At 36.6% G+C, this 15,134-nt stretch overlaps 1 protein-coding gene across 2 annotated transcripts; it reads left to right on the top strand.

Annotated features, from left to right (window-relative positions):
- Positions 1-1,032: 1,032 nt before the first annotated feature.
- On the top strand, positions 1,033-13,126 carry ssh3 (slingshot protein phosphatase 3). Of its 2 annotated transcripts, none has more exons than XM_016295102.1 (16): positions 1,033-1,165; positions 2,561-2,680; positions 3,800-3,837; positions 3,943-4,126; positions 4,573-4,688; positions 5,956-6,024; positions 6,761-6,826; positions 7,112-7,388; positions 8,634-8,762; positions 8,848-8,894; positions 9,063-9,209; positions 9,425-9,625; positions 10,913-11,078; positions 11,183-11,278; positions 11,928-12,023; positions 12,140-13,126. In XM_016295102.1, the coding sequence occupies exons 2-16, from the start codon at positions 2,633-2,635 to the stop codon at positions 12,287-12,289; spliced, it is 1,830 nt and encodes a 609-aa protein (XP_016150588.1). In that variant the 5' UTR covers positions 1,033-1,165; positions 2,561-2,632; the 3' UTR covers positions 12,290-13,126. The 2 variants fall into 2 exon arrangements, with proteins under 2 accessions (XP_016150588.1, XP_016150589.1); XM_016295103.1 differs by lacking the exon at positions 1,033-1,165 and adding an exon at positions 1,184-1,322.
- The last annotated feature ends 2,008 nt before the right edge of the window (positions 13,127-15,134 follow it).

Here is a 15,134-nt window from a genome sequence, read left to right on the forward strand (position 1 = left end):
CCAGGATCAGGAAATGGTCCTCCATAAAATGTGCTGCACACATCTGAATATTTGGGTTGAAGGGTCCTTGAACAGTGTTGTAAATACAACTTAACCACTGATTTGTAGTCGTTTCCTCTTTTGGAAGACCGAACAAAGTAGTTTCGCTTTCACAATGAAAAACACTGCGGCCTAGCGTGAGCGAAAGCTGCTGCTTAGAGTGAGCAGAGGTGGCGGGGTCGAGAACGGCGCGGCCGGTGGATTCGACGAAGGAGCGGCAACCACATGTTACGACCCCGGGCTTCGTCCACGGTGAAAGCCAATCCGGCGATCCACAGCACTAAGTTGATGTATTCCCTCAGCGACCAGCACGGATCAGCTCTAGGCATGACGAAGCGGATATCGTCCTCTTTCAGAAGATCAAATAAAGTAGTTTCGCTTTCACAACGAAGCACACAGCGTCTCCACGGCATGGCGGCGGCGGCAACAATACTACAGTGAGAATAAAAGTTACGCCTTCTTTCTTTGCGTGAACATTTGGGCGGCGTTATGCGAATCTTCCCACATAGTGAGGTAGACATGTGGGGGCGTGTTAGAACGAACCGTTTTAGGTAGGCGTGGCTGACTCTTAACTTTTATAAAGAATATCTCTTTGGATTTGAGACTTTAGTCTTTGCAACTTTACAGATCTTCTTTATGCACCAAGAGCTTGTAACACTCCAAAGAGAAAGGGAAAATTGAAATCGCGTCATATGACCCCTTTAAATTGGTCCTGTACTCCTGCAAACGCCCTAAAGGCCTCTAACGTAACCAGAAGATGACTTAAACTTTGTTTTTTCCTTTATTTAGATTGTAAATGAAAGCTGGAACAGTTAATCCATTTCTATAACTGTACTGGCATTTTATAAGGCATTACGTTATTCATCCTCCGATTAACTAAATATGTCTCTGTCGCTTTAATAGGCGAATTACTCCCGATCCGCCTCTTCCATTTAAGGGCACATTTACTTTTCTCGGCCGAGAATAAGTCTTCCTGGTTTCGTGATACAGTCTGCCTTCCCCTTTAAATGGATTTTGGATCAATGCAAAAGTTGTGGTCATAGGATCAAAATAACTAACACGATTTCTCGAGGAAGAATCAGTTAGGAGGGGATCCTTGTAATTTCGCAGCGTTTCAGCGCATCAGGTAAGCGAGCTCTCCGTGTTTAATCCGCCCTCTTTTGCTTTTCTTAAGGAACTGGAAATGACAAGCCTCGAGTCTGTTGTTGGTTAAAACACAGCTGTGTTGGAGCTACATAAGCATAATAAAGCATCAACCTACAGACATATTAGCAGGCTATTAGGTATGTGGCATACTTTATCGAGACATTTCTTTAAGGCAGAGATGAAACTGAAACATCTAACATGCAAAAATTACAAGTTTGTCTTGTAAAACAGCAAAAAAAAAAACAGCTCGAGCTGCGATATTGTATACATGACTCGCACAGCCGCGTTACTACGCTATAATTACAATCCTCAGATCTAACATGCAAAAATTACAAGTTTGTCTTGTAAAACAGCAAATGCTCGAGCTGCGATATTGTATACATGACTCGCACAGCCGCGTTACTACGCTATAATTACAATCCTCATCCACTATTCAACATATCGAAAACATATTGTGACATTTCAGAGTATGTGGGATCGGTTGCGTGTTGTATTATGGTGTGTCATGGATATGGCGAAGAAATACACGGCATGTCTCCATCTTAGACCGCAGAACCATTCGACTGTTTAATTTCGGTTATCTGTCACGTTAAGTTACGTGATTTAGTTATGTGTTGGGAATTTATGGCACGTTACACTATTAGGAGGCACTCTGGCGTTCCTTGACTTCTAAGACATCAAAGCCACAAATAAAATTTTTTTGACGCCTAATAGATTCTTTGTACACTATTCAATTATTATTATTTTTTTATATTTGCATATAAATGTGAATTTGTTCCCACAATTAGAGGTCTTGACCTTCTGACCTTAGATTTGAAATAATCTAATTAAAATACTACATAAGTGTCATATTTTAGTAAACATTCAAAAAAATAATTGTATATTAAAATTAGTATTGATTATCAAAAACTGTTTTTAATTATTAACATATTTACTCCCATATCTACATATTCTTCCAAGAAAAGAAAATGTAGAAAATGATTGTATTTTATTTTCAGAATGTGCACAGAAGTCGTAGCGTTAACTAAAAGTTACTTTCTAGGGTGAAACCCCATAGAAAATGAATGGAAAATAAAACGGCTCACAAATTTTGACCTCCTGAGGTTGACGATAAACGCTTTCTGAAGGTTAAGCATCTCCTTTCTCTTAGTTCTTAAAATAAAATTGTGTATTTAAAAAAAAATAAAAAATTAGTTCCAGGCCCTGTTTTGTTCCCTTTTTGTGGAAATGTCTGGGTGTCATTACAGATTCTGAGTTTGCTCTGTAGTAATTCAGTCTAGTTGCACTATAAATATCTTCGTTTTGTATTGCATTTTCAGATGTAGTGCCATTCATCAGTTTGTGTTATTTGTGGTTTTTTTTCTACTCAACCCAGTAAACTTGCAAGCATTCTGTTGAGCTGCTCTGACTCGTCTGCCAGCGTTAAAGCAGGATAACCGGCTGTGGAATGGCTTTGCTGACCTTGCACAGAACGCCATCTATTTCCACGACACCGGTGAGTTTTATTGCACCTAATGAAAAATGCCCATTTCTAAAATGCTACAGAAGACGATCTGAACGTTTTGTGTGTCAGTTGCAGTTCTCCACACATTCTTTCACCCTACTCCCACTCCCTCCATGTGTGTCCAGTTACTCTACACCTTTTTCTGTACACAAGTTTATGTATAATTAGGAGGAATGTCTTCTGGGTAGCGCGCCAAACGCTTTCCAAATTTGCTGTGAATCTGAATATGAGAATCAATTTCACACTGCTCCAAAAAAAAGCCCCAGGATTATATGAGGATTCTGCTAAAGAGCTAAAATGCCTGATAACTTTTATTACTGTTCTTGATAGGTTTTGGACAATGTCAAGTAATCATTCTCCGTCTCTATTGGTTCATTGGTAGCCTTTGTATTTATTATATAACACAAGATTCCTTTTTCACCCATAACCCATGCAAACTATGTATCTTCTATAAAACACTATGTTCAGACTATTTTGAGTAAAGTCTCACTGGAGCTTTAACCTAAAACCTCATTGCCCCTCCTCTCCACCCCCTCTCTTCTTTTTCTTCTTGTCTCTGTCTGGACACGTCAGTCACATAACAGGTAATGTTACTGTCTCCTCTCTCATTCCATAGAAGCACTGATAACAGCCTCTTTGGTGTCCTTGTCGCTGTCTTCCTCTCTCACTCGATTTCTTTCTCTCTGTTTATCGTCTTTAGTATGAGCTTCCTTGGTGTCTTATCATACTGTCACTGCATTGCAGTTGGCAATTTTGTCAAAACGCCTTGTCATTGTGTTTACGGGTTTCCTTTTTTCAATTTTTTACCCAGTCACTCATGTCAGAGTGAGTTATGGGTGAGAAAAAAGGCTAAAAATCCCTTCCCAGGTGCAAGTTTTTATTCAGCTGTTTTGGCAAATAGCACTTACTGAGTCAGATGATCCAGAGGAGTCAAGCAGAATCTCCTGGTGTCTGTTTGCAATTAAGTTCATCACATAATCAATTCACCCTCCATCCATTTTTAACATCACCATTCTCTGGACAAATCTTAGAGTTTACAGAGTCTTAGAGTTATAATGTCCCGTAACTTCTAATTCAATCTATTGTAATCGACTTCATTTTATTTTTAAGGATGAGCTTATTCCAAGAAGAGGAAGACTTCAGAAAAGGTGATTGTTTGTGATACAGCTTTAATCATGCGTGTGTATTTTACTGTTTATAGTGTTTCCTCCAGAAATGCGTAACTGATTAATTTTTTTATTTCCGCACACCAGAGAAAGTTTTGCCTTGGTTAAGGGGGCAGTGCTCCTGGTGGAAGAGGGAGAGAGGGAGGGATTGCATGAAGAAACCGTACCCTCTCTGCTAGGTCCTAGGCAAGGAGGCCGAGCGTCTGACACTCAGCGCCGACATTTGCATGCAATGATTTCGTTACTACGACCAGAAGACACTGTCAAACTGGTTAGGATTTCCTCAACCCACTCTTGTTTTACTACACTGCCTTTTTATGCTCAGGGTCTCCAAATTAAACAAATGCATTTACACTATTTCTTGTCTGTTTGAGACTGATTATAGGAAGTGTTTGTACTTACTGCCTGTGTATATTAGACACCATGTTTTGCATGTGCAACGTCACAAGTTCTGCAATGTGGTTTCTGGAGACACTAGTTTGTTCCACCTTCTGCTATGCAGAAATGACAATTGTTTTGACTTTAAGAATACTGTTACACACAATACAATTTGCTAAAAAAAAAAAGAAGATTATAGAACATCATGCTTGGGTTTTGTGCTGGAATTATAATAACAGAAAAGATCTAATTTTAATTGCTTAATTGTAATTTTTTTTTTTATGAATTATGTCTGATTCCTTTACAGTGTACCTAAATTTCTCTTTCTCCCTACCTCAGGCTGTGCGTTTGGAGTCAGTGAGCCCAGTCAGAGTGAGGTATTTGCTTATAGTCGGCACGCTTAACAACAAACAGGAGAGTCTACTACTTGGCATGGACTTCCCAGGGTCAAACAGGTAGCACGTCTTTATAAACTAAATTATTAAGTCATCATAAGCAGCTTTTATTTCATTAGAGATAAATCCGGACATGCCTATTAAAGGGGTCCTATTATGCTCTTTTACAAAGTCTTAATTTTGTTTTAGGGGTGTACTAGAACAGGCTCTTATACTAGGTTGTTCGAAAAACACATTATTTTTCACATATTTTACATTATTACAACACCTCTCTCCCCAGTCTGGCATGAACGGCTGGAATAGTTCCTGTATCAAATGATGGCCCGCCTTCTGAAATACGAAATGTGCTGTGATTGGTTAGCTGGGCCAGTGTGTGTTGTGATTGGCACCACTCGGCGCCTCGTCGGGAAATGTCATGCCCCTTACCATAGCCGCCTGCGAGCTTCAGTGTAAATATTGCATCAATATCAAATAAATTTGAGCACGATTTAAACCCGGATGATTGTAACCACTCTAAGTTGTCTGCCTTGGGAAAGCTAGCGTGTCTCCGACATAGTGATAACACTCGTTGCCTTCTCTAGTGCAGCTCAACCAGGTCTCGTCCCATTTGTCGATGTTTGTGATATCACAAATCCTGGAAAATATGCATTGTAGTCCAAACGAGTCGTTCGTTGTAGTTTTTGAAAAGTGATTTCTGTTAAATAAAAGATCTCCTTATAAAATTGGACTTTGAGCTTTATAACTTTGCAGATCTTTTTTATGCTCAAACAGCAACATTACAGACTAACTAAAGTTGAAAAAGTGAAAAAGCATAATAGGACCCCTTTACATATTTGTATATCTATTGTTTTATAGACTAAGTACTGATGCATTTTTGATAATATATGTTCAAAAACACAACTGAATCAAGGAGAGTGTTTTTATTTTTAACATTCTACTTTTTTGGAAATGGAATGTGCAGATATTTTACAAACATGTGCCCATGTTTAGTTGCAGTTTTAAAGGGATAGTTCAATCATACTACTTTTCATTCTAAGCCTGCAATACTTTATTTCTTCTGTGAAACAGAAGTTATTTTGAATAATGTTGGTAGTGGATTGAGTTTGTGTATAGACAAAAAAAATGCTGAGACAGTTCTTAAAATATATTTTAGTCATATGAAAAATATTAGTTTTATGTTTTCATTTGGGGTGAGCTGTCTCTTCAAATATAAACTTTTAGCAAAATTTTTAATACAATTGCAGAATATTTCAGTAAGCCTGTCAAGAAACTTCTCACTTATTTTCTCTCTCTCTCTCTCTCTCTCTCTCTCTTTACTCATACTCAGTGATGAGTGCACTATTGGACTTGTCTTGCCAATATGGAGTGACACACAGGTTTACCTGGATGGAGATGGGTAAGAACATAGACTTAATCATTCTCACCAGAAGTCAACTAATCAAGTACAAACATATGATGATAATAGCAGGGAAAGTAAAAACAGCAAAAGTTTTTGTTTGATTTTAGTACTATGTGGAGCAATCTTGATATCATTATCTTATCATCAAAGTCAACTCTCGCATACGCTTTTAATGCGGTTTGTAAATTGAAGGGAGCTCAAGTGCAAAGGTTTTGCTTCTTTAGAAAAAATTAGTGCAGTCAAACGATTAATCACATCCAAAATAAAAGGTTTTGTTTACATTATATATGTACATGTACTGTGTATATTTATTATGTATATGTAAACACACACATACAGTATATATTTTGAAAATATTTACATGTTTATACATTTATATATTCATATTCTTATATTTTATATTATATAAATACATGTAATATATATATACATAATAAATATACACAGTATACACACATTATGTAAACAAAAACTTTTATTTTGGATGCGATTAATCGTTTGACAGCACTAGAAAAAATATGAAACAGTCAACACTAAACTATATAAACTTACTGAATATAAAATTAAAAAAGTAAATAGCATTTAAAACAAAATAGAACGATGCTTGTTTTGAATGGAAAAGCTTCCACTTTATAGTTTATCTGCACAGCCCTGCAGAACTTTAGTCACTGTTAAAAGCCTCAGCCCCAGAGTTCTGCTTTTCTGACAGCTTGTTTCACTCGTTCTCTTACAGAGGTTTCAGTGTGACATCTGCAGAAGTGACACGAATCTTTAAGCCTGTGTCCATTCAGACAATGTGGTAAGTTTTAAAGCAGGAAATGCTGAGGAAACACCAAATTTCCTCAACCATCAACGGCATGCAGTGCGACTTTGGTCTTGCAGTCTACAAACACTTAAATCTTTGTTTTCAGTTGCAATGCTGTTTTGCTATTTGTCTTTATTCTGGTCCTTAGTCAGTTACATCTACAATGTTAGACATCTGCCTAAAGCCTCCAAGTTAGCTCTGTGACTTGTAAATGTGTTTGTGGTTTGTTGATTGCTTGTTCACAGCACTCTCTTGTATGTCACTCTCACTTTGCTCAAGGTCAGTGTTGCAGGCGCTGCATGGCTGCTGTGAACGGGCCGTGCGCGGGGCTGTCATACCAGGCTGCGGGCTGGAGTGGGCACAACATTACAGAGAGAACGTGGAATCTGACCAGCACTGCCTTAATGAATGGGCGGCCATGACTGGCCTGGAGTCAGTCAGGAGGGACACAGGAGCACGTTCATCGTTGAATCGCGAGTCAGTGGAGAAGGAGATCAAAGCCCAACTTCGAGATATCATGAGGACGGAGGACTTGGAAAACATTACCTCAAAGCAGGTAAAATGAAAGGGAGTATGGCTTTACAATGTCCCACAACGTCACCAAGCTCTTCCCTCTAGTCACCTATAGACCACTTTTCATGATCCAGTCAGATCCTGATGGATAAAATCAAGTTCCACACTGAGTGTAAATGGGTCGTTTAACAGAAGTCAAATGGTTGCAAACACAATTTCATGTTTACTTTAAGACTATATGTGTGCAAATATCATCTGCACTTTAAAAATTCCTTCAAAATAATACAGTACATTATGCCGTATTTCTTTTCTTCTTTTTTTACTGCATGTTATGATTGGTTAACTTATTTTGCATATGTATGCAACAAGTTTTTTTTTTTTTTAACAGTTTGCTGCCATCTTTCCATAACAGGCACTTTGCAAAACCCAGTATTGCATTGCGACAGGTTGCAAAACATTTCACAATTGGCATGTTTTTGCAGCTCATTTTCAGTATGCTTATTTTCAGTAAGTGGTCTGTGTGGACTGGATTTATTTAATATGGCCCCTTTAAGGTTATTCAAAGTACACTACAGTTCAAAAGTTATGGGGTTGGCAAGATTTTTTTTTTAAATAATTTTTTTAAGAATTCTCTTATGTTCACCATTTATTTAAAAAATACCGTAAAATATTAATATTGTGAAACTGTGAAATCATTTCCATTTTAAATAACTACATTCTGTTTGAATATATTTTAAAATCTAATTTTATTCCTGGCAAAGCGAAGTTTTCAGCGGCCATTACTCCAGTCTTCAGTGTCACATGATCCTTCAGAAATCATTCCATTATGCTGATTTGCTGCTCAAGAAACATTTTTGCAGCATTCTAGACAATTCTAAAGAATAGCATTTTTAAAATGGAAATCTTTTTTTATTATAAATGTTTTTACTGTCACTTTGATAAATTAAATGTGCCCCTGCTTAATAAAAATATTAATTTCTTTAAAAAAAAAAAACTTGACTGATCCCAGACATTTGAACAGTAGTGCAAGCCTGAGGACACACCTTTTAAAGACTCACTTCTTCTAGAACTTACTCAAAGTTAATGTGCCTGGGCTTGTTGTCTTATCCAGAGAATCTTTGTGGTATGAACATCAGCAGCACTCAGGCAGTCATTTAGTGAGAAGCTTGATTTGATGCTTGTAAGCGTTGTATACCATGTGACTTGCCATTTTAATGTGATTTGTATCCCAAACCCATGATTGTGGAGTTTCTAGCACCATACAGTCATTCTTTCTGTGTGTTTGTAGGTGCGAACAGCCCTGGAGTCCAGAATAGGCATAGACATGAAGGACTACAAAGAGTATATTGACAATGAGATGATGGTCACAATGGCACAGATGGACAATCCTTCCAGAATCTTGGACTACCTTTACTTGGTGAGTGTTGACATTTGTCTTGTCTGCTATACTGTTGGAAATACACTTATTTATTCCTTTTTTTGTCCTTTTTTCCCCCCCAAAGGGGTCCGAATGGAATGCTGCCAACTTTGAAGAACTACAGAAGAACAAGTACACAAATTAAAATAATTAAAGATAATTTAATACTTTAATATTTTTAATTACTTATCTATTTAATATATTTTAAATCATTTAAATAATTAAGTTATCCTTTAAATTAAAATTTTCTGCTGCAGACAAATTAAAAATAACAATTTTTATGGTTTTTGTTTTTGGTAGTGTGGGCTACATCCTCAATGTTACCAAGGAGATTGACAACTTTTTCCCAGAATCCTTCACCTATATGAATATTAGAGTTTATGATGTGGAAGCGACTGATCTACTCTCATACTGGAAGAACACATACATGTTCATCAGTGAAGCAAGGTGCTCAACACACACACACACACACTCACACACTCACTCACTCACTGTTAGTTTTTGTGTTTGCAGTCTGCCTACCCTGACTCTTAAATGCATTGGTTTATATTTAAGCACACATGCAGTATGGTGTACTTAACCCCCTATGAAAAATATTGTCTTTGTGCTCGGTCTCATTCTAATATTTTATGTGTCGTTGTTTCGTACTGATGATGATACAGGAAGAGTGGGCAGGCCACACTGGTGCATTGCAAGATGGGCGTCTCTCGCTCTGCCTCCACAGTAATTGCTTACCTGATGAAGCAGCAGGGCTGGACATTAGACCAAGCCCTTAACCACGTGAGAGAAAGACGGTCTATTGTGCAGCCCAATGAAGGTTTCCTCAAACAGCTGCATACGTACAGTGGCATCCTCAATGCCAGGTGACTTGCACTCTCATAATGGTGCTGTACTAAGATCAGGCATCATACTTGCACAAACAAGCATTCACACAGAAGTACTGACATTTTCCCACTTGTGTAGTATCTCAGTGGATGTTCAGGTACAGACAAGTCAAGTCAAGTCTGGTGTATTGTTCAACCATGTGTGTACATGAGGGAACTGAATAGCGCAGATACACAAACTCCTCTCAAACAGTCACAGCTATGTAAGTTTGGGATCTTGAAAGAAGTCTCTTGCACTCAGCAAGGCTGTGTTTATTTGATTAAAAATACAGTAAAAAAATTTTTTTTTAATATACACTAGTATTTTAAAATGTAATTTATTTCTGTGTTGATAGCTTTTTAGCAGTCATTACTTCAGTCTTTAGCATCACATGATCCTTTTGAAATCTTTATTATATGCTATTTGCTGCTAAATAGACATTTCCTATTTATATTGAATTAATTTGAAGTAGAAATCTTTTGAAACATCAAATGTTTTCACTGTGACTTTTATTCAGCAAGGACGCACCGAATTAATCAAAAGTATTAATTTCTTCAAAAGAAATCTTAATGAACTAAATTGAACGGTAGTGTGTATTAGACGGCTTTCTGAAATACTATATTCTGATTGGTCAGCTGCAAATTAAACTTTACAATAAATTTAAATAACAGGCTTCCTATATATGTATAAATTACACATTATACAGGCTTATTACATGGCTCTGTGGAATACTTGATTCTAATTGGTCAGTCGCGCCATCCAGCGGTATGTTATTCCCAGCTAACAACCGCCAAATTGAAAAACACACCGCTCATCCGGGTACTACGAGTTATCTTGACCGGTACTACTTATATGCTTAACGAGTCACTCTGCTATCGTTGACTGTCTGGTGCCATCTTGTGATTGAAAACACTTAACCACCACGTGTTACAATGGAAGACTTCAGCATTAATTTCAACATATATGGTAAAAACAAATCTTTTTAGCCGTGTAATAAGCGGGATAATGTACATCCAGCCGGTTGTTATCTCAGAATAAACCCCTTCAGGCTGATACAAGACCCCTTGTGATCACCCTGTCGGGGTTTATTCTGAGATAACAACTGGCTGGATGTACATTATCCCTTACATAAATTGGTATATGCAGAAGCTTTCTGCAGCATATTGTGCACAGAAGATTTTTATTAGGTGGATTTTTGTTTCACATGTTATAAAAAAGCAGTACAGCCTACACTTTTCAGTAGTAAGTACTGAATTTCATTCCAAACGTGGCATTGTGCCGTGCAGTAAACAGCGCCACAGTGCGCTCTGGAGGAGGAAGTCCAAACCAGAAGTCCGCCAGCCATCTGTCCACAACGAAGCAGCCACAGGGAGTGAACAGGAACAGAAAGAGGAAGAGGAAGACTCCGAGAGCCCAGAAGAGGAAAGCAGTTATGAGGAGGAGGAAACAGATGTAAGAAAATGCCATATAATTTTGATGCATCTCAGTCTCTTTAATTTCCAAATAGTTTTTTTACCCAAAAAGTATGTTTATTTCTATGCCTCTGTCATTCTCAGGTCTTTGATGAGCATCTGGATGAGAGTGTTCCCGACACATCTGGGGCAGCTACAGCTACATCCAACCCACTTATTACTGTACAAGAAAGTGATAAGGTTAGAGCTTTCAGAGGCCGATAATTTAAATTCATTACACTTGACCATTTAAAAGGCCTTCCAGATGTTAATGTGGTTTTATTTACTATTGCACTATCCTGCTTATATTTTCTGAATGAAATCCAATACTTGTTTCTTTCTACTTCTGGGGTGCTGGTTCCAAAAAAAAAAATAGCGCATGTTTTTCTCTAGCACATCACACTTTCTCATGGTATATCATGTGCATTGCATTTTTGCTTTCGAGAACCATTTGTATGGGTGAAGAAGTCTTGAATTATCCCTTAATTACCAGAAAAATTGCCACAAAGACACGTGAGACTGGTTACAACTATTTGTTCAGGTCTCAGACGATTTCCACATGCAATGATTCTGAAGATATTATTTTATGCCTAATCCTGATTTCAAGGTTAGAAATAATGGCCAGAGGCAGAAGAAAATGCAAACGTGACCAAGATGTTTTTTGTATCTTTACATGCATCTATAAAAAGAGACCTTGATTTATGATTAAAAACTGTACGTGATGGAAAGTTTGTAAAAATCTAATTTGGTAATATTAGGCCTTTTTGGAAAATGTGCTGGGTGTGTTTTAATGAATGGTTTTTGTTTTCATGAAGCAGTTTTTTAAATGTTTGCAAAACTTTAACCTTAGGTGTCATCTAGCCCCAGCAGAAGTGGCAGGATGGATTTGTTCTCTCTTATGCAATCTATTCAGCTTGATGATGAGGACAGAGGCCTAGATAAAGAGGTGAGTAAAAGAAAGCATTGGTTGGAATGTAAGACTGATTGATTAAGATATATATAAAAAATAAAGTAAAAAAACGCATGCAAACAAGCATTAACTTAAGAACTCCTGTTGTTTAGATCCCTGTCTGTCAGAGACTTTCTCCTGCGCAACGAAGGCGGAGTCATGGAAGAAGAGGCTTGACTTATCAGAGAGCGCATGTTGATGTTTCTCCTGAACCAAGCAGCAGACAGTCACAGAACACAAACCAGGATGAAGCTGGTCTCTGAAGCACTTTAACAAAGCGGCCGTGTTAAGAAATATGGAGAAAGAGGAATATTAAAAGTGAAAAGGTGAGGAAAAAGAACACAAACAGTGATGCTAATATAAGAGACACTCTTGCACAAGTCTTATCCTTCTGACTGTATCATTCCAAGTTCTTTGAGGAGTCATCGCAGAATTAAATTAGGGAATTTATTCATATAGTTGCTGTTTTGAGGCTCATTTAGGTAATTTCAATTGGAGGCAACACATAAAAGCACATGGTTACATATCAATGGATATCTCACTAATTTTTCCCTCACCTGTCCATCTAGCCCAAAACCCATACAACTGTGGTAAGTTTAGGTGGATTGTTGAAAAAAAAAATCAGCCACCACTTGTCAAGTGAGTATTGATAAAGGAACTGTTTTCCTCAGAGCATTATCATTCAAAATGTCACATTGTGCCTTTTGAAATCTGTTTCCTTTGCACCGTCATACTGAGCCATAAAATTCAGTTTACTTCACAGATTTTAATATGGTATTATAGTGCGAGTGGAGTATTTCTCTATAGCTGTTATCTCTCATGTCATTATACAGAAACGTGAACTATTCCTCTCGATAGCATTGTTTCATGTTGTTTTTAATAAATGAATAAGAGTGTGATTCACTCATTTTAGGAGTCCTATGCAATAATCTACTTTATAGCTGTTCCTTCTCCATGAATGTGAAGCTTTATGCTGCCCCTGTGGAGATCAGTAGATGAAAAAGTGTAGAGAAAGCAATCAAGGATTTAAAATTTCATGTATACTACCATTCAAAACTTTGGGGTCAGTAAGAAATCAGTGCTTTTTATTCAGCAAGGATGCATTAAATTGATTGAAAGTGACATTTCATTTTATAACATTAAAAAAGATTTCTATTTCAAATAAGTGATGTTTCTTAACTTTCTATAAAAATGTATCACGGGTACCATAATAATTGTTTTCAACATTTGATGATAATAAGAACTGTTTTTGAGCACCAAATCAGCATATTACAATTTCTAAAAGATCATGTGACACTAAAGACTGGAATAATGACTGCTGAAAATTCAGCTTTGCCATTTCAGAAATAAACTACTTTTTAATATACATTTAATTAGAAACAATTTATTTTAAACTGCAATATTATTTTGCAACTTTACTGTTTTTACAGTATTTTTTTAATCAAATAAATGTAGCCTTGGTAAGCTAAGAGACTTCAAAAACAAAATCTTACCGACTCCAAACTTATGATTGGTAGAGTAGTTTCTTGACAGTGATGTAGCTACTCATGCTATATCATGTTTTTAACACTTGGAGCTACTTTCATGTCTTTTTAAATTAAGCAGATGTTGTTTAATATTTGTTTTTAACCTGTAGAGTATGCAGGAAACACAACTTGAGAAGAAACCCGAGTATTTTCCTACAAAATGTGCCAGTTATTTAACCGTCTCTGCTGTTTCAATCATCCTGCCTGATGGTTCAGTGCCTTTAGTTGATAGAGGTGGACCAAAATAACTACATTTGTTGGTTTTAATATTTGTGCAATTAAAACTAGCACAACTAACTCCTACATAATACATGTCTTTAGCCCTAGGTGTGGTTGATTTGTGTCTTTGCATGATGTCTCAAGTGCTGTATGCATGCTGTTTTTACTGTATGTAAGCCTGTCTTTGTGAAGCATGAGTCCTGTATGTATAAAGTATACACAATCTGCTGTAAAACATTTGTTGAAATGTGTATACTGTCATTGCACAAAGTGCCAATGTTGTGAAACCAAAGTTATGTCGTGGAATGTTTCTAGTATTGAGGCACCACTGGTTTTGCAGTTATTTTCCATGAGAATGTCTTAAGTTATGTGTATTAGCGATAGATGATGACCTACAGCCTTCAAAGTGCTGATTTTCTTCACTTACTGTATAATGTGCCATGCCTTATCAACTTCAAAAACAGTGATACATTTTATTCTGATGTAACTCGCATTTCCATTGTTGGTATCAGGTGGCGTTAAATATCAAGTCAAGGTGTCTGTTGCTTTTTCTATTTATGACTGATCTGAACATGTATCTTTTGAATTTGATATACAAAGTTGTCTGTGCTATAAAAATTAAAATGAATTTATAATGGGGGCTTGAGAAATATCTAATGGAAACTCATTTATTGTTTTTGTATAATGTAGAGTGTTTCAGGTTGTAAGAGATTCCTATTCTTAATGCTACTGTAAAATTGTGTTTGTATATCTGTGAAAATTCATATATATATATGCTAGTGCTTTACATATATCATTGGAAATGTGTCTTTACTAAAAATTAACTACAGCAACTAAGCTGTATACAGCAATACTAAATTAGTTAGCCAGATAAACAGCATATATTATATAAGCAATAAGCAATAATGTATGTGCAATGGACTGATTAAAAATCAAGCCAATACAACTATCAACCCTAAAATATGAGAAATAATTAACTCTTTTTGTTAGTCAAATGGATTGCAGAATTATAGTACACAATTTGTTGTAACAACATTTTAAAATATGTATTTTAATAAATCACCAAAGCAGGGCCACTACTAACTCTCACATGCACTACTGTTCAAATGTGTTGGGTCAGTAAGATAGAAATATTTTTGAAAGAAGTCTCTTCAGCTCACCAAGGCTGCATTTATTTGATAGGACAAAAGCTAAAGCAGTATTTTTGTGAAATGCTATTGCAATTTAAAATAACTGGCTTCTATTTTAATACAGTTTAAATATATTTACAGCAGCCATTACTCCAGACTTCATTGTCAAATGATCCTTTGGAAATCATTCTAATATGCTGATTTGGTGCTTAAGAAACATTTCTTATTAATGG

This window comes from Sinocyclocheilus grahami, unplaced genomic scaffold (assembly GCF_001515645.1).
Source record: "Sinocyclocheilus grahami isolate Dianchi unplaced genomic scaffold, SAMN03320097.WGS_v1.1 scaffold330.1, whole genome shotgun sequence".
NCBI classification, from domain to species: domain Eukaryota; kingdom Metazoa; phylum Chordata; class Actinopteri; order Cypriniformes; family Cyprinidae; genus Sinocyclocheilus; species Sinocyclocheilus grahami.